Below are 20,117 nucleotides of genomic sequence, written 5' to 3'. Positions count from 1 at the left end.
TATCCTGTCAAAGCAACAGGTTTCACTGGCATTATTTTTATCATTAACATTACAAGAGGAGGAAGAAATCGGCACCACCATCTCGTGGAGACTGGCAAGTGACGGGAAGCACAGAAGGGATAAGGACCTTGTCTGAACTGTCCTGTGAGTTTTGCTGGCAGGAGCAGGCAGGGCAGGGCTCCTGGAGGCAGAGGAGACCGCGGCAGGAGCAGAGCAACGCCAGCAAAGCCCAGCACAGAGCCATTGCAGGCTGCGGGATCTCCACCAGCAGGAACGTCTCGCCTGCCTTGGGAGGTGCTTTAAATCCCATCTTCGCGTTTCCATGCAATTCACTAGCCTGGTGTCTGTCTGACAGTGATGTGCAGGTGTTTGAATGCCAAGGAAATTCAAAGAACTTAAAAGAAAATGAATTTGTTTAAACAAATAGCCAACTCTTTCCCCCTTTTTACGACCAGGTGTTATTTTACCTGCCCAAGACTTACATTTCAGGAGGGGCTCTAGGCCTCCGCTCCTACCTGGTGTGGCCACTCGATGGGTGAAAGATCACTGGGCTCACTCCTGATCCCTGCTGGGACACCAGACCCGCTTCCCCGGCCCTTCAGGATTCAAACGACCAGCACTGCCTGTTTTGCTTTCCAAATATTAGAGATTCTCTCTGCCTGCTTCTCTGAGAAGATTTGCAAAATAAACCACCTTTCAGCTGGTCCTTCATACACTGCACCCTCAAAGTTTATTCTTCTTGCCATGTAATATTTTCCCCAGGTTTTGAACTGAAAAGTCACCTCCTAAATTCAGCACACGCGTGCATGTTTCTTTTGAGCACCCTTCATACAGCGTGGAACTCACGGATGTTATATGCCACTAATAGGAAATAGCTAATATTGCACAATCATTTTAAAGGTGGGAGAAGGGCTCTTACAATGTTCTTTGCAGTCCCATTAGAAGGTGGTTGAATTTGGGCCAGGGAGTGAGGGGAAGAGGAAGGTTGTTCAGTTGTTCTTTTGTCTAATCTGACTTCCAAGATTCCTCAATTTTAAACTTAAAATATTTTAAATTATTAAATTTTAATGAGAACTTTGTATTTGCAACTTTGATATATGCCCTATGCGTGGTGATGGTGCACCACAAACAGTTCAATCTTCTTACTATCAGGAATGAGCTGTGATTGCATGGATCCCAGTAAGTATGCAGTAGACAGAAACACTTACTTGAATTATCAGCCTGCCCATGTAGTGTGAAGGCTGTTTGAATTTGTTATTTAGTTAAATTTATCATTTGTTTCAGATATTCTCTATTGACTGTTATGTGTGTTTTGAAGAGGTTACACAATTTAAGGTGCGTGAGAGACAAGTGTTTCCTCCTCAGTGCAAGATCAAGCTTTTACAGTGGAATATACATGTTTTTAAGGAGTGGACTGAAATTAATCCTGCTTCCTTGTACAAACAAATTCCCAAGGCGCTGATGCAGTTTTGAATTAATTTTTAAGGGATGAGGCCTGAATTCTTTTTTAATGCAGAACTTGAATATTTCTTCACAGCGTGGGCTACATACTAAAACAAATCCTGCCTTGGATTGTTTGCATGTCATATATGAATGCCAGCGTCCTATCTCAAAAACACAGTGTCTTGGTGACAAGCGCAACACAGAACTTTCAAGTAAAACAGCCATCAGGAAAATTGCAATATTTTTCTATCTTGCCTGGGAGCCTGGTAGTGGGTGGGCAGCTCAGCGTCACCGACAAAGCAGATCATACGCCAGTGACTGCCAGATTAATCTGAGCATCTTGGGCTACTGACTTACCTGATATTATTGTAGTTTTTTCATACGATGTCATCCATTTTGCTGAAACTTTGCTGTAGTGACAGGCCGTGTCTGAGCTTTTGTGCAACAGTTGGCGAGAGCTTTGGCCCCAGGGCCTTGATTTTTAGAATGGGGGGAAAGGTCCTAAAGAGGGCAAAACTGCTTGAGCAAACTGATCCTCACAAAGTGCTGACAGGAGTGTCTAGCAGGAGGGCAAACGAAACATAGAAAAACAGCGTGAACGTGAGTATCAAGATTTATTTCATTTTAAATTTGTATCTATAGGCATTGTAATTAAGTGATGAATAATTTAGCTTTATGTTAGCATTTGATAGTTTTAATTTTAAAATAGTTTTGAGTTTGCAAAGAAGTAAAGACCTAATGAAAGATTGCAAATTCGAAGTATAATTCCTCAGTTGGGTCTTCTGATTTGCCTTTGTTGTAATTTTTTTTATGGTAAACAGACATTGTCATAAAAGTGTTCCTAAGAAAATACTCAGATGTCAGAATATTTAAGTATTGCAGTTGCCTCATGAGATTTAGATTCCAGTTCTATAACATTCTTATGTGATAAATTATCTTGTAGGTAGGTCTTTTTGATGGCCTTTTTGTAGAGGATAGGCTTGCAGCTTGTGTAAAGATAAATTCATCCACTGTGTCTGTATAAACTGTTTCAACAGGTTTCTAATATCGGAAATCTTGGGAGGCTTCTTTGAAAACTAACTTCTGTCGGGAGAATGGCATCATCTTCGTCACAAACTTGTGCGTTGCTGCTGGCTTTAACAGGATTCACCATAGTGCTTGTTGCTACCATGTCCAACAGGTGGACAGTTTCCAGCACCGCAACCGTGTTGGTTCCTACGGACTGGATCTCGGAAGGTCTCTGGATGGAGTGTGCCGTTGCCACTTTGGGAACAGTGCAGTGCAAGAGATTTTTCTACTTGTTGAGTTCAGACAGTAAGTTTGTGTGGCATACTTATATAAAATCTAGGGATGTCATTTTATTCCTTCTTTTGGGACAGCGTATTAGCGCAGTTGCTGTTGCTACAGAGGTACTAGTATAGACAGGATTTGTCCTTTTTTTGCTTGCGGGCAGGCTAAAATAGCCTTAGTGAAATCCATATGCTTTACTCTGTCATTCAGCTCTGTAATTACTGTTGCTTTTTTTGCCATCTGTGTTGTGTTGGAATAGAAGTATGAATGATATGCAATGAGTCTGTGATTTTTTGATTGTTTTTGGAGAAAAAAATTATCGTTTTACCTGGTCTTGTTCTTCACTACAAGCAGATCAGATGTCAATGAGTGGCGGTGGTTGTGCTTTGTCATGAGATAGAATTTTTCACATATTCCAAAAGTTGTTTGATAGTTTGTGCTAAGTCTGCGTATTTGTTCTAGCATTTCTCAAAGGCGGCCAGCTTAATTGAAAATGTGTAGAATATTAGAAAACACAGAAGTAATGCTTCTGTGTTTTCTAAGCTAGCATGGTAACTTATCTGCAAATAGCAAGAGAAGAATTGTCTTTCTAGGGACTGGAAATTATTTTGCTTGGATTATTCTGCATTTTTTAAATTTTTCTCTTAAACACCCTTTTTATGGTAAAGGACCAGGAAAGACTGATGTATTTAAGTGCTTTCCTCAAAAAATTGAGCGGAGAAGCAGTTGCAGTATACCCTAGGAAAACTGGTGTTTTGGTAAGATTTCTGTCTTAAACAGGACATTCCACTTACTCTTTTTCAACTTTCTGTATTGTGCAGTCACTTTATTAGTTATATTGCCATGGAACCATTTCTTCAAATGCTCCTTGTTTTATAGATCCCCGATTGTCATTGCTGGTTTTCTGGACTTTTTTTCTGGATTTTTCCAGCTGATTTATTCTTGCTGTGCAGTGCTTAAACCTGGATGCTGGTCTTACAAGTATCATGTCTCACAGACTATGAAGGTTTGTTTTTCTTGACGCAGGCATGGACTCCACTGAAGTCAGAACTTCCTAACTGCAAGGCAGATTTCTAAAACGTGACTGCCTGAAAACTGGTCTTGTGGCCTCATCTGCTTTTGTAATGATGGTGCCAGTTTGAGAATAAGTATTCAGCATCCCATAATGAGTCCAATTTTGTAGCCTCGGAAGGAGGCTAATTGTATTATTCCAAGCACTTTAGTAACTCCACTCATGTAAGTCGGAGGCAATGTCAGCGTTTCATACCGTTTTGTTTCAGTTGTGCAGATACCCTGTAGGAGAACACTCCTCGCCAGGACATCCTGTGTGCAGATACCTGGAAGCCCAAATTTCACTTAGAAACCTAGATCTGATTTCTGGAAATCAGAGTGGTGAGATGGGACCAATGGTCCTTTGGTTCTCATACGCCATAGTGAGACGGTATGGCTCATAAGACAGCGTGGCAGCTGCACATGGCCTCACCTAACAGGGAGAAGCAGATACTTGGCCTGGCCATGGAGACATGCAGATGCTGAACGTGGGACAGCCGCCCTCCATCGTGCAGTTCAGATGCAGCCAACGTGGAAAGACACTAAGCTCTGTGGCAGGGTTTGAACGGCTGCCTGATCAGTCTGCTGTTTTTCTGTGTCCGCCATGACTTTTCATCAGGTCAGGCCACCGATACATTTACTTGCTTTCAGAAAGATCACCAAGTGCCACCAGAAAAAGGTTGCTGGCAGAAGATTTCCTGGTGAGCTGAAGCCGCTGCTCCCCAGGGCTTTTTCTTCACTCCCTTCCTGTGACTCCCCCAAGTTGTAAGAGAGGATCCCTGGTTAGCAGGGCTCTGCTAGACGTCTGCAGCTGTGCGAAGAGCTGCTTGTCCTAGAAACAGCAAAGGATCCTTCATGCCACCTAACGGACGCTTGGTAGGGTTGCTTGGAGAGGAATCGCCGTTTGTCGCAGGGCTGCTTCTCTTCTTACAGCATGGAGTCAGCGTTCCTATGGTCTTGAACAAATCGACAGAAGTGATAGAGATCAGAAAGATACAGCTTGTGTTGATCAAACATTAAGGTGCTAATTCTTTGAGTAATTTTTTTCCAACTGTACTGGTTGATCTGATTAAAAAATATATTTTTTTCTTCCTGTAAACCCTCTCTCAGCCCCATTATATGCAGGCAAGCTCTGGTTTTAGAATATCTGTTTAACTTAAACTAAGGAAGGGCTATTAGCAATTTCTCTCCAAGGTCAGATATCACCTATTTGGGTGCATCTACATTAGCATTTTACTTGCATCAGGTGTACATTTTTGTAGTGAATTCTCCAATTATTCCCACTTACCACACTTGGTTTGCATTGCGGAGTGCTCTTGGAGCATGCAAGTTGGATTCCTCGTGGATGAGACTACGCAGGGGGATGTGCTCCAGGAATGGACCCACCACATGCCTGCTGACCTGTAACGGGCATTCAGGTCACCAGCCCAGATTAGAGCGAGTCTAAGCAGAACTCCCAGATCACAGATGGTGTCAATGTGAGGCTATCACCGCCAGCTGGTTTACTTTACTGATGCCCATCCTGCTGCGCTGTAGCACTTGCTATTGTGGCTGTAGCCTGTGTTTACCAAATTTAGTGAAAAAACAGTACTATATTCTTCAACACTTCTGTTTTCCTTAAAGTACAGTAATTTCCTTAATGAAATGGTTAAAATGGTGCCATATGAGAAAAACTCGTGCGTTCCAGGTCTGCAGTTCAATCTTCTCTGCTTATATGTGTGCTTTATGAGTGCCCATCAAAATAACCTTCTTAATAGCCATTAGAAAGAGAAAAATTCTTCATGAAAACTACTCATGGCAGCAACAGTAAAATCTGGGGACACTTGTTTCAAGTTCCCAGCTACACTCAACTTCGAAAGTCCTGTGAGCAGAACTGATCTCTGAGGTTGCCAGTGACACCTGTGTATGGATAAATTAATCTGAAACTCTTTGAAGAGCTTTTAAGGGGATGCTGATATTTCACTGTATTCATTTTACCATGCCATCATTTTGAAATTGTGGTGACCTTTTCTTAGCAGAAGGAGAGGATTCTGTAGAAATGTCCTTAGAAGATAAATTCTTACCACGTCACCATCCAGTTTCTTTAAAAGATTGCAAGTACAGAGCTGCACGTGATCACACTGGCTGTGCTGCCATATCTGTTCTTAAAGTCAATGGTGAAGCTCCTCTTGCTTGCCAAGGGGGCAAAAACAGCCGCAGTGGCATTGTAGTGTTCTTCTGCAACTCAAACCCGGTCTTCTACAGCACAGGCTCAACATGACCAGTGAATTTGGAAAAACAGATGTATCTGTTACGGGCAAGTTGAGACTCTCACAATAAATGATCCTTTTGGGAGTCCTTATGTGAACACTGTGTAATGCCACAACTCTGCTGCTGTGTTGCATCATAACATAGTTATTTTCTGAAGAAATTGTGGTCCATTTTCTGGACATAAGAGCAGGTTATCGCTGTGAAAGATTGTTAACCCTATTTACATACACAAGCAGTTTAAGGTATTAAAATTAATGGGTGATGTGAAATGACTCCATGATTGTGTATAGTTAAGAGCAGAAGCAAGTAAACCAAGTTTACACACCTCTACTTTGTCTAGAATAGATTTTTTTATACTAATATAAATAACCTGACAAACATGCAATCAACTGATAGGTGTTACTCTTCAGGTAGCTGTTTTCCTTCATCATTTTGGTCCTTTTGAGATAGGCTTGCCACACTGTGATTCGTTTCGTTTCCATGAGCCATGCATTATCATGGCTGTATTCCAGTATACGTGGGACTATGTTTTAAGAGTGCTTCAGTTTAACTATAGATCAATAGATGGTAAAATATTAATGAAAATCACTTATCCACAAACTTAACACTCCTGAAATAAGCTTGCAGTACAGTTGCTATCCATTTTAGCTCAGCTAGAGATTCCTATTGGTTTACTTATGACCATAATTCTAAAAATGTGCTAAATCTTCTATGAACAGGAAAAAAATCCCTGCTCGGAAGTTTCTAGATGAGTTTTGCCCTGAAGAAAATAACACAACAAAGCTTGATTTGATTTGATATCAGTAAGAAAAGTACAAGTAGTTTCAGTGTACATTTCCTGTGTAAACTATAATGGATTTGAGAGAAGGAGTGACAGAGATAAAATATTTGCCAATATCATCACTCTTACAAAATATTTTGTAAGAATACTGGCTGGCCTTTATAGGCTGAGATTAAGAATAGGCTCCTTTTGTCACTTCTCATTAATATTGGCAATAGCTTAAAAAACACTAATGCCTCTGTCGTAAACTGTTCCCACTTCTTATTGTCATACCCTGGAAGCCTTATCTCTGGGGCTGAGCAAAGAGCAAAGGTAGCCTCATTTTGGAGTGAAAGCCAGAGATAAAACAACAAGGAGGCTTCTGAAAGAAGACATATTTTTCATTCACCTGGTTACAATCTAATTATAGGAGTATTTAACTGTTACTACTCACAAGCATGTCTGCTGCTTTGGAAATTGCTGGTTTTCTTTTGTGTTTGGGTGGATGGACACTTATTGGAGCTACTTTGCCACATAATTACTGGAAAATCTCCAGTATACATGGTAGTGTGATCACAACGTCTACGTTGTTTGAAAACCTCTGGAAGAGCTGTGCAGAAGACAGCACTGGAGTATCCAACTGCAGAGAATTTGACTCTATGTTTGCGCTGCCTGGTATGTGACTTTCCTTAGACTTGGTTGTACTGGTGAAGATTTTGTTGGAAGGAAGCAGTAAGATTTTTGTTTTGGTAATCTAGTAGTATTGGAAAACAACATTGACTTTCTGGCCAACAAGGAATTTGTGGGCTAAAGTGAAAAAAAAAAACACCTTCTTTAAGCAGCAGAATATGTCAAACACATTAGGAAAAGCTATAAAATAAGGCTATAAAATAAGGCAAATGAAGTTACCTGATTAAGCATTTACTTTAATAGGCATTTTAAGTATAGTGTAATCTCTTTTCTAGAATTTTGTGAGAAGATTTATTGCACAAGTCTTATGACAATTCCTTATTTATTTGGAATTATTGTATAGGCATTCTTTTGCAATACTTGACAGCCACTGTACTATATCTGGAGTTTTTTCATATGCATAGGTAAAAAATAGTATTTATAATGAAGAAGCGGCTAGTATTTCTGGCATGATGCGACTGAGAATCATACATAATGGAAGAAATAAAAAGGAGATATGTTTAAATTAATTTACCTGCCAGAAGCTGGTAACTAATGTCTTGTTGGAGGTGGTTCCAAATATCAGGAAATTTAGAGTTAGATTTAGATGCTGTTTCCTGTGCTATGTATCAGTTTTCAGTGGTATTGAGGATTGTCCTCAAATGTTTAAGGCAATATTCTGTGCACAGTAAGTAGCTTTATAGACAGTTAACCTAGCTGTTATTAATCTTGAATGTCTGTAGGTATTCATCCCCAAATAAGCATGTCTTCCTCAGTAGTTGTATCCACACTGGGAGATGGTTAAACTAACAAGGAAGGAGGATACTCCTGTTGTGGAGAGTGTGTAATGTAGGATTAGTCAGAATTAAGGGACTGATTTTTCGCCTCCCTCTCTTGCTCAGGCTGAAATAAATTGGTGTTTTTGACCAGCTCTGGCACTGGCATAGAAATGCTGCGAAGCTGCACAGCTGTGTCCAGTGCTTAGGCAATAATCTGTTCTTTTAGTTTTTCAATGTTAACTGACAAGTGGTATTAAACTGCATGTGTGTATTCAGAGGAACATAAAAGATACCCTGTATAAACTCGTGAGGATCAGCAACGGCAGGGCACGGTCCATCTGCTTTTCCTCTGCGGAGCGCTTGGGTGAGTCGCGTTTGGCTCACGCTAAGCCCCTGAAGGGTTGGTTCAGCCCGTGTCGCTGCCAGCCCCGGGTGGCCTCCCGTCGCGGCGGCGTTCATTCACACGGGATGTGACCCCTGAGCGGGGAGACGTGGGCGCCCGGCCGCGTCCGGGCGGCAGCGAGCAGCGTGAGTGGGTAGGCTAAAGCCAACGGGAAGGGAAAGCGAGCGGCCGGGCGCCTGGGAGCTGCCGGCAGCAACACGGGGGCAGAGGAAGGGAGAACAAGGGCAGGCAGCAAGTGCGTTAACCAGCCAGGCTCTGAAAGCGACTGCTTGAAGACTAACTTCCGTGCAGCTGAAGAAGACATCAGTTACTCTAGTTACTTGAGAAGATGGCAGTATATTGGGGAGTACAGACAGGGGAGGCTAAAAAAGCAGCTTGCAGAATTGTAGAGAAGAAAAAGTTTTAGAAAGAAAAATTGAGTAAAAGAAAAAGCAACAAGTTAAGGGACACTGAAGTTTAGTAAAAGTCAAGAAGATAAGTTGGCGAAATCGGGAAAGAGGAAGAAAGTGGGGTTGTTAGCGATGCACCTGCAGATACGAGGCCAAGCAGACTGAAGAATAATCATTGGACAATTTAGGTGTGTTTCAAATTGCTTTTAAGAAACTTAGCTGCAACTGTGACAAGAGAAGGTGCCGGAGGTTATTAAAAAAAAAAAGGGGTCTTTGTTCATGGGGTGTTATGGCTCATCATAAAAGCTGTAAGCATGGCCATAAAGATTTACCGTAAAGGTTTCCTCTTTGGCAGCAATAGCTCTGTGGAATGCCTCTGATTTTTCCGTTGTGTATGGAGAATATCAGGCTTGGAACTTTCAAACAGATTTACAGCTTTTGAATTGAGCTGGCCATTAGCTTAGTACATCATTTTTACCCCTTCTTTTATAGAATGAGGTTCTTTCATCATCCTTGGATGTCTGTCACAGATATTTTTAATGGTATAAATCTTTCGTATGAGAGAAGTATTCTATAGGATTTAGATTTCAGTTTATTCAGGAAGCAATTTTTTTTTGGTGATCATTAAATATCATTCAGGCATATGTCTAGCACTTAGACAGCCAAAGGTTAGAGTGGTCTTTGGATATTTCCTCAAACTAACTATGAAGTAGGTAAAGAAATGCTGAGACCAGAGTTGCCGATTCAGTTGACTGGGATGGTCACAATATAATTTCAACTTTTAGAGATTTTCAAGATGCCCAAATCACAAATGTGTGCGAAGTGGACCTTTTAAAAACAATATTGCATAAGACTAAAACAATGTCTGACTACTTGGTGTAGTTAGCACTATATATCTAGTCACAACTGGGAGATCAAACATTTGATATAAAGCAATTAGGTGCCAAATGCCTTTTAAACTCTTTTCTTCTTTTTAAGGTTCCATGGGTGTTTCTTCCAACTGAGAGATTTAGGATCATTTCTTACAATTAGTTTGGATTAATAAAACTAATTGACTTGTATCTTGTTCAATAAGCTCATTTTATAAGAAAAAGACAACAGAAAGTAGAGGTTTCTAGACTGTGAAATGAGCTGGTCAGTTAAGGCTGTTGAGATTATTGTTTTGTGGTACGAAGAGGTTATAGCATGAAAGCTCTTCTATTAATATAGCCATTGGATTGCAAACAGCCTGAGGACAGCTTTAGCACCCTGGAAAGAGACAGGGAGTCCCGTCTGATACTGTAGGATTTCCAAAGAGCTGAACCATAACTTGCTGGATCCTTGCTGTGGGTAATAGCTGCTGCTGTGGCATACGACCCAAACTAGAAAGCAGTGCTGAAGCTGAGTGCTTGTCCGAACTCTATCTTCTGCAGGCAAAACCCTTAAACTGTTAGTGGTGTTTTGGGGAGCATTTCCCCTTTTATCATTGTCTGGTTTTTTTCCCAGAAATTTTTTAAATTGGCGTTTATTAAAGCCTTAATTCCTCAAACACTGTTACCCTTTCATGCCTCATTGTATTTATCTCATGACCATGTGTAACTGTCTTTGGTACCTGCTCAAGCTCATGGGACCAACACTCTCAAGCCGTATAGAGCCATCCAGACAACTGAGTGCAAATCCATCGCTTCTCCTTCTGTTTCCCTGCCCGAATTTCGGTGTCTGGAGAACTGGTTGGCTCACTCCGATCCTGAGCCAGAGCGCAGGTTAACGTGCAGGATGGGAAGGCCATCAGGGAGCGTGAGCGCGAGGGCCAGCCCAGGTGCTGTGACTGGCTAGCCATGGCTAGCTCAGACCCTTTGGACACATGCTTAGGAGCCAAGACCTACCAAGACCTGGCACTTGGCATGTTTTTTGTGAAGGAAGTAAAACTTACAAAAATCTCCCCTGTTAGACCAAAGTGCATTGGGAAGTGATCACCTCAAAAAAGATGCCAACGTGTCATCTGACCTGGAACCTGCCAAATTCAGGGCACCATTTTAGGGAGCCCAAAATCCATCTCTGACCTTCCTGCTTATTCTGGTTAATAATCTGTTTCCATTTTTTGTGTGACTGATACCTAAGTGTGAAGACCAGAAACTTGAGAGAGGGAGAATTGTCAGCATAAGCAGAGAAAGAGCTTTGAAAATATTGCTGGAGATGATGGTCCCAAATCCCCTGAAGTACGCACACCAACATTAACCTCCCTGCAGAAGGAGGTGTAGGGATGAGAGCAGAAGACTTCTGCAGGTCCTCCATCCAGCTCGATAACCCTACTCCAAGCGTGAAGTCCCCGCAAGCTCCATCAGGTTCTTGCCTGCCTTTCACTGCTTTTGGCAGTAGCAAAGCAGCCTGTGGCCGGGGCTTTTCTTTGCTTGCTCTGGCAGCGCCGAGGCCCTGTACGCCATGGCGAAGCAGCACTGAAGGTGTTCTGGGCACGCCGTTAATAACTATAAGGAAATCCCCAGGAGTCCTAAGTAGGAGACTTATCTCTGCTCCTATAAATGACCATATATACCACTGCTTGTTTTCACAGGATTTGAAGACATAAACTATGAAGGGCTTTTTATATTTTTTTTCAGAGTTTACTAATGCCCTTATAACGTGCAAATGCAGTTCGGCATCGACATCTGAAATCTGAATTTAGGTATAAACATTCTACATTTTTGATGTTTCTCTGACAACAAAGTCATACAAGATTCACTCCTTACTCTTCCTGTTAACTTTCTGACTGTCTCTGATCTTTTTTTTTTTTTTCTGGAATAGACTTAATTTCTATGTAGATCCTGATTTTTTTTTTTCTGTTTTTCTGTCTTACGCAGTTCATATTCAGGCTTGCCGTGCCCTGATGATTATTTCCATCCTTTTGGGATTCATAGCTACAGTGCTCTCGCTGCTTGGTTTAAAGTGCGCACACATTGGGTTGAGTAATGAAGATGGAAAAGTGAAGTTTGCTGTCACAGGAGGATTTCTCTTTATTTTAGGAGGTAATATTGAAGCTGAAATGAGAATGCTTGCCATACTTTGTATTGCTTTCTTAACTAGACTAAATAAAATGAACATTTATTTGTGGTTTAAAGTCATACAACCATTAAAGGAATCACTCACTTATGTGCTGCTTTAACATTTTTTTGGTAGGTCTCTGTTCCATGGTGGCTGTTTCTTGGTATGCTGCGATGGTTACGATTCAGTTCTTTGACCCGTTGTATGCCGGAACCAAGTAAGTTAATAGATCTGTTGTAGCAAACTGTTTCATGTTTTAAAGGTGGCAGCATGAACGTCAGCTGCTCCGGTGTTTCACATCCTGCATGGGGTCCCTTATCCAGCCCTGCGGATGGACAAGTCTCTCTTCAGGGCAACTTGTCACCTCAGACCTCCTTTGGTGGGGATGAAGGAAAGGTCTCCTCTGGCTGGGTTAGTGAGTATTTGGGGAATATCAACCCCAAATTTGTCTTGGCTCGTGGGTATAGAGTACTCCATTATATTAGCAATCTGTGATCATTTTCTGCAGAATGTAGAACTGAAATTAATGGTGCACAGGTCATTCCCAGCAAGAAATTTTCTTCATCTGCAATTGTACTTGAACGAAAACGGTTCCTTTCTTCTTGCCTGGCTCTTTGTCTGATTCAGAGTGCCTCCCCCTAATATTTGTGTCTCCTCTGGACAGATACCCTGATCTTGTAGAGGAAGGTGAAATACAGAATAAGTGAACAACTGGTAGAATTATTATCCTATTCCAGAGCTTTCTCATATTAATGTGAAATCTTTTCCTCATGACTGTTTCTCCCCAAACCCATTTAACGGAAAATTAGACTGCTTAATCCTCAGGGACAGTGCAAAAACAACCCCCCCAAACCCCAAATCTCTTTTGTCATCACTGTGTACAGCACCACTGTTCTGTCACACAGGGCTGTGGTCTTGGACACCGTCTTCATGTTACAGCTCCCTCTGGGTCCCTACATCCGAGCTGTTTTCAGGGGAGCATGCATTTCACCTCAGTTTAGCTGTCTGAGGTTTAGGCATCTAGTCTAAGTTAATCGGCCAGGATCCATCCGCAGTTGGTGGAGAGACAGGCACGCGCAGTGCGAGCTCAGAGAAGGGCCTGTCTCTCTGTGCCAGCTTCAGATGGAGCTTACGCCGCTACCATAAGAGGGTAGGCAGCGAGCTTCTCGCCTGCCGCCTTTGGGTGAGGTGAAGCCCATTCTACGCCTTCTACAGGACCTTTCAGTACTACGTACCTCACATATTTCTCGTCCAATTAATTTTTTCACCTTGCATGTCATTTGCAGGAACTGCTATTTATGTAGCCTTGATGAATGTGGTTTTTCATGTTCCTATCCATTAGGAACACCGGGAGGAAGAGTGTTCTTGTCTGTTACCTAGAATAGGTCATTTTTTAATGGCTACTCCTTCTTTGGCATCAAATATATGCTGCATTCATTCCCTTTCAGGTCCTTCATCATCAGTGCCTTCTCGCTCCATCATTTATTGCTCTTTGTTGACGTGGTGACTCCTGTTTCTGGGAAGGCTGTGGTACCAGCAGCCACTATTGTCTGGTTGTTCACTTTTTGAATGGGCATTTTCAAATTTTTACCTTTTCTGCTGCTCCCTTTTGGGAGGAGTGTGAGATGTTTAAATGCCTCAGATATGCAAACATCTAGAGCTAGATGCAAATAGCGAGCAAAATTCTAGCAAATAGCTAGAGTTTTGTACCCCTCAGTCTAAATACCAAAGATATTTTAGACCTTCACCTTTTCTTCTTCATAGCATTGCGATGTAGACTTAATGGACTCTCACAAAGAAATGTGAAAACTGTGTAGAAACCAACTTAAACTGAGTAGCAGTGACCTGCAGGTAGCTGAAAAATGTCACTCAAGTGTCCTGCATGTCTTAAAGAAGTTCAGGAAATACTTTTTACCATATATTAGCAGTTCAGCATTTGTCTGCCTTATGAATTAAAATGTGGCAAAGTTTGTGAGAGTATCAGCTCATAGAGTTGAGCATAAACAAGCTTAGAGGAATGAAAACCCATATTCTTGTCTGATAGAGAAGCAACGATCTTCAAAACCAAGTGCTGGCTGAGGACAGCTTATCTTGGGCAATAAGTTTATCAGTTGGTAGCAAGGGTAGAGGTGACTGGGTGGGTCCTTTGGAGAGGGGGAAAGGGAGAAGGAAACAAATAATACATTGTCTGTGGAACATGAAAGTGCTGATTTGAGGGAGAGGGAAGGTATATAATGCACCACTACCTCTACCAAGTCTATAATTTTTAGATCAGTAGAACTATAAATCTTTGGATCCTAGGATCATATTTGAAGTGTTTTATAGGTTGCCCTTGAGGATCAGTACTGAAAGGTCAGAGGTGCAGTGCTTTGTTATGAATCAAAGTACTTTAAGCAATTTCTTTTGATGTTTTTAAGTTGCCCTTACCTTACCAAACAAGCAGTTCCAAAGAAATTGCGCTTGTTAAGACCTTTTCTTTATGTTTTCTGTCCCCTGGAGAGAATTATCTGAGGGGCAATAAATGTGTTAGAGGGCCTAAACAACTGATGATAAGGAATTCCAGTCAGTAGAATAGCTAGTGAGTTTTATAGTTATCTGCTGTTGCTGCGGGGCTCCAACATCAATGCATGTTAATCAGTTACCAGTTTGTTTGCATTCAGTAGCTGAAGAGAACTTTTAGTATATCTAAACTTGAAGTTTAAAACTACTGTTTTAGGCAGCAGCTCTTAGTGAAGTAACTTTGTTCATTGGTAAAGGCAGGCGTACTGTGTTCTCTTGAGTAAGTTTATCCTCCTTGGACTCAGTGAGAAGGGCTTATTTTAATTCAATTACAGGCCAGTATTGATCTTCATACTTCTCAAACTGGCAAATCTGTTTTTTTAGACTGCATGTTTTTCTACCTTCAGCAAATGAATTTTAGTTTTACTGTTTGTTCTTACAGAAACTTGCATACAACTGTGAAGGAAACCTGAATTCTCCTGCAGCTTCCTCCTATAAACTCTCCTTTGGTATGATGACTACAGCTTTCCTGTCAATAGAGAGGCCACTAGTGAGCAGAAACTGTCGCATGTGCTGGTCAACAGTTGTTCCTTACTATTCCTCCAGCATTTTTTTCCCCCCATTTCTTGAGTGCCATTTGAGATGATGATTGTCTCTTGCTCTGTGTTTGCACGGTGCCCAGTGCAGTGGGGACCTGAGCTCTGTTCGGGGCTCCGCTGTGTGACGGGAGCACGGAGGGGAGCGACCTCCTAGAAACCACCAAAGCTTTCCTGCTAACAACTAGCTCTGCAATCAGAAGCACAGATAATCTCGAATAATGTTTTTATGTTTACAGATAGCAAGAAAATACACTTATCTGGTTTCGGCATACCTGCCACACAGTCCACAAGATTTACCTTGCCCTTGCTATTGGCTGCGGCACTTAAGTCACCTGCTGGACCTAAATGATTCAGACCTTTCTGTCTGTGTCATGAGAAATAGCTAACCACAGAAATCAATTTTCTGTGGATGTGATTGCTAAGTCACCTATAAACAGCTATTTATATAGGGCTAGATTTTCCTTTCTAATAGGAAAATCAGGAAAGAGTAATTGTTTTCTGTGTAGTCTTACAGCAAACTTAAAATCCCAAAGACTATTCAGCACTCTGTCCCTGCTGATATATATTTTTTAAGTTATTACTAGATACTCTCTGTTGCTGAAAGACATTTATAAGTGATCCCAGGGTGAATAAGAATAGTTCCCTATTTTGCTGTATAGAACAAGACCCTTCAGGAAATCCTCCAGGCTGAGAAAATCACTGATAAAGAACCCTGACCAAAAGAGTAGGCATGATTGAACCTGCTACCGTCTGGCGGGAGTTTGACCAAAAAAAAGAGGAAAATGGAAGTTTTTACGTTTGCGCAAGAACTATATCTGTGGTGTCGTTGTACCCCTGTGGTCTGAGATACCCAAGGTACAACGGAGTTCCTCTCTTGTGTGCTTCCTTCACCTGTATTGATATTTAGCATGCTCTCTATCCAAGTACTAGATGGAGTGGTAATTTCTAAAGGTCGTCAGCAGCTGGATGCCCTTGTCCTGGGTTTGGCTCTTAAGAACCTCAGTCAGTTAAGACCTGAAGAGGCAGGATTAATTAAGGGGATTAATGAGTAATGATCAGACAGCTAATCTGGAATTCTGCAAATGCAAATGAATTCACATATAGCTTTTCTTTTTCCATGCTCCTTTTGAACTATTCAAAGTGATTGCTTTAGATGGATTCTGTTTTTAGAGTCACCCTCTCTTCTTTATGACAAACAATTTACTGAATGAATACGATTATTTATTGCTACTTATCTTTATGGTTGCTTACCTCTTTTTGTTCCGTCACTGATATAGCAGCGCACTTAAATATGCACTTAAGAGTTTTACTGACCGGAGACGGAAATGGGTCTGTTCTCGTCTGGTAGCTATTGAAGTACCTTTCAGTTAGCTGATCGCTACCCAGAATGGAATTTGTTTGCATGATTCGTGCACCTTATGGCTCGGTCTGAAGAAACCGCATCTGGCGTCACACCTTATAATATAACAGCAGAGAAATGTCTAAAACGTCTCTGTGTGATTCTGTTACATGCTGCTTCCATGAAAGATTTTATGTTTCAGGTATGAACTAGGAGATGCTTTGTACTTAGGCTGGGCTGGATCTATTCTTTATATGCTTGGCGGGCTCTTCCTGACCTGTTCGTGCAAAGGGAAGAAAAGAGAGAAATACAGGTAATTTTGAAATTGTCAGTTGAAATAGCAACTGTCAGTTGCATATTAGTAATCCCCATTTTCTATTTGTATACTCTATTATCGCTCCCTCATCCCAGTGTAAAGCTGCAGCCATATTAAGTCCAAACAGGAACCTGTAACTGCTAATTCAGTGCTATGATGCATCACAGGCTTGTACCAAATACTTGTACCCCCTAAATACTGCACTTTTGATACATCGCAATCAGCAATCATCTATTACTAGTCTTTCATAATTCCAAGTACTGTTGATACTGCTAAAATCTGTATGATAAAAATATACAAAGAGCAAATTTGCCTTTGTTTTGCCAAAAGAAAAGTATATAAAAAATATGGTGTATTATAATTAAGTTCTTTGCCTGCAATGCTCACTACTATTAAAATAATCAAATGCCACATTTAATTTGAAGAAAATGTCATCACATTTTCCTCCAAAAATACAGATTGTTAGAAGCCTATGATTTTTCTCTTGTTTCTTATGGAATGCTTTGTTGTGCCTCAAATCAGAAAAAAAAAAAGATTTCTGGCCTCCATACTTATTCTTGCCTGGATTTTTTTTTTTTTAATTTTAAATTATTCATACATGTAGAAGGTCCCTTTCTCAAGGAGAGGGATGATGTTGTCAAAAATAGCAAAATTAGCCAGAACAACCCAAATGGTCGGGAGGATGTACTGTCCAAAGTTAGGAGAATGCTAACACAGAAGGAAAAACATCCTCACTGCTGCTGGATTTGACCTTAGGAAAGTTGTGTCAAAACAGCTAATCAGCAAGAGTATTCCTCTGATACTCCATTGCATATTGAGCCTAAACTGATGTCATTTAAGTTTCATGGTAATATTTCATCAGTCGCTTTGGACTTTCGATCTGACTCACCCTACCTTGGTACAAAGTACCAAATGTATTGAAATCTATTGAAAATCAGGTAAAACTGGTGCAGACAGTAAAAGTTCAGCATGCCGAAGGACAGACAAAGGGGTTGGTTAGACTCCAGATGCTTCTGCCTTCCTTTCTCATCGTCACCTTGATTCCTGTACTCAGAATTGTAGCTTGCACATTCTTGGCGCATTCGGGTCTCGATCCGCTCCTGCTTTAGCCCGGCGACCATCAGGCCTCGAAGCGGAGCACGTGTAAGCTGGGAGCGCAGAGGTTGTCTCTGGGTGACAGCCTCCCGCTGAGGAGCCCAGCTCTTCCTCCTCGCTGCGGGACTCGCAAGGACAAGAGTCCTCCAATTTCTGCGCCTGTGTGAAGCATCTGCTGTCAGTGGGTTGGGTACAGACCTAAATGAGCAACCGCCTCAGTATCTGAAACCGTAAAAGTGTGCGCAATCCTAATTATTTTATATCTTTTTTTCTTAATTTACAGTGGCAGCAAATATGGCTATTCCGTAGGCCAGGCAGCACCTCAGCAGCTCATTTACACCAAAACCTCTGAGGCAGTCACGAGCACCAAGGAGTATGTCTAAACTTACATTTTTTTACATTACTTGCAATGTTAGTAGTTCATGAACTCAAATAAGAAAGTGACCTGGTTCCAAGTTGCAAGCTTTCATCTTAATTTGGAGATGCTACATGTTTTAATACCTCCTTCTGGGAATGGTTTTAAAATGGAAATAGGCTTCTACAGAAAATGCTGTGATGTGAAAGCCTGTGGCATGAAGATTTTTCTGCACGCTAAGAAGCCTGGCAAAATTCAACCACAGTGTCTGGTATATCCTGACAAATCAAGAGCAACGGTTTTATATTTTGTCTGACTCAAAAGTGTGGAACTGATATGCTGTAGCTGACTGCAAGTTAATATGGCTCACTGTTAGGAATCTGTTGTATTTTCATTAATGGTTCACTTCCTATTTTTGTTTAGCTGCTTTAGCTTTTGACAGTAAATAAGCCTTATTCCACTGACTGACTGAAATAATAGTTTTTTTGGTGAGCGGTATCATGGCCATTAATAAGGATATAGTAAATATACTCTGTGCTTGAAGGCTCACATTATACTGAAATTCACATTATGTATGCTAGGCTAGATGATTTATAAAAACTTAAAAAAAAAAAAAAAAAAAAAAAAAAAAAAAACCCTGAACAACCCTGAGAAACAACCACTCACCTCCAAACCTGCAGAATTGCAACAAATTCCTTGTTGGATGGAATGAAGATACCAAAGATAAATGATATAGAAGGACCCAAACACTGTTGGAAGTGGAGAAAGCATCTGATGAGCGTGTGCCTTCAGATAACTAAGAAGCTATTCCCAATTTTAGATTTTTATTTCTGTATTCTGAGATTTTAAAATAGTTCTATTTTTAACTTTGATCAGTCTTTAACTTTGGAAACTTCTGTTGCATGTGAATCGTCTAATTCAAGTAATTGTGCACTGGCTTTATTCTCCATCGCTGGTCAGTCATTAGCATTTCTGTCTGAACCCGCCCTGCTGCTGGGACAGGTATTTTGCATTACGCAAGCACTTAGACAGCGAAGGTGAGCTAACTTTCCGTAATATTGACTCTCTGAGCAACGTGGAATGGAATTTCACGCTGTACACTCATGGCTTTCATAACTTGTCACTTTTAAATCGCAAATGTATTAAAACAGTTCAACAAAACACATCTGTACTTCTGTCTAATTGTAATGTCTTATGGCAAAAGGTAAATGCAGTCCGATTTAGAAGTTTCATGCATCTTCCCTGATGCCCTAAGAGAGAACTTCAACAGGGCAACCTGCCCTAGCAGAAACTATTTAGCCATGTTGCGTGCATGCAGACACAGCTGACTTGTATGCAGACACATTAAGGCATGAATTTGGGCGTTGACAGATCTTATTAAGCTAAATAAGTAATGCTAAAAGGACTGAAGATTGCTTTTAGCTTGCCAGTGTTGTCACACACCCCCCCCCCCAACTGTCACTACTCTTTTTAAAATCATCCGTTTGGTATTTAGGAGGATACTTTTAAAAGCAGAAAAGGTATTTAACTTGCATGGTGGGAGCTGAACTCCTCACCACCATCTGCATATGCTGGCCTCTTTTTTTTTTTCTTAATATATAATCTTATGATTTTAGTATAGTTGAAAGTAAGGAAAATGCAGAGCTCAGGCAGAGGAGAAGCAGTTCTCGTGTCAGTGTCGCACTGAAGACTGCGCCCATTCACGAACATTAATTATGATCCATAGGTGAGAGAGAGAGATTCAGACCTTGGTCTTGCATCAGCTCTTCCACTTACATCACTGGGAAGTTGAGTTAAAAACAAGAGTAGAATAAAACTGCTATGCAGTAACATATTCATTTGTTCAATGCATTATTATCATAT

General features: G+C 41.1%; 1 protein-coding gene across 3 annotated transcripts; it reads left to right on the top strand.

Moving 5' to 3' along the window:
- Positions 1–2,537: 2,537 nt before the first annotated feature.
- LOC106484739 (claudin-15-like) lies at positions 2,538–18,876 on the top strand. Of its 3 annotated transcripts, none has more exons than XM_013942991.2 (5): positions 2,538–2,757; positions 11,871–12,035; positions 12,187–12,268; positions 16,691–16,801; positions 18,183–18,876. In XM_013942991.2, exons 1-5 carry the CDS (start codon positions 2,538–2,540, stop codon positions 18,280–18,282), a joined length of 678 nt encoding a protein of 225 aa, XP_013798445.1. In that variant the 3' UTR covers positions 18,283–18,876. The 3 variants fall into 3 exon arrangements, with proteins under 3 accessions (XP_013798445.1, XP_013798444.1, XP_013798446.1); XM_013942990.2 differs by lacking the exon at positions 2,538–2,757 and adding an exon at positions 7,223–7,468; XM_013942992.2 differs by lacking the exons at positions 2,538–2,757; positions 16,691–16,801 and adding an exon at positions 7,223–7,468.
- The last annotated feature ends 1,241 nt before the right edge of the window (positions 18,877–20,117 follow it).

Source organism: Apteryx mantelli, chromosome 9 (assembly GCF_036417845.1).
Source record: "Apteryx mantelli isolate bAptMan1 chromosome 9, bAptMan1.hap1, whole genome shotgun sequence".
In the NCBI taxonomy this organism is placed as follows: Eukaryota; Metazoa; Chordata; class Aves; order Apterygiformes; family Apterygidae; genus Apteryx; species Apteryx mantelli.
The sequence above is the reverse complement of the archived record's forward strand: the minus strand, read 5'-3'. Positions and strand labels throughout refer to the sequence as shown.

Bases quoted from the DNA above. Each gene is read 5' to 3' on its own strand.
- LOC106484739 (XM_013942991.2), top strand. From the start codon at position 2,538: ATGGCATCATCTTCGTCACAAACTTGTGCGTTGCTGCTGGCTTTAACA. The intron at 2,758-11,870 runs GTAAGTTTGTGT...TGTCTTACGCAG, and splicing joins CTACTTGTTGAGTTCAGACA to TTCATATTCAGGCTTGCCGT. The intron at 12,269-16,690 runs GTAAGTTAATAG...TTTATGTTTCAG, and splicing joins CCGTTGTATGCCGGAACCAA to GTATGAACTAGGAGATGCTT.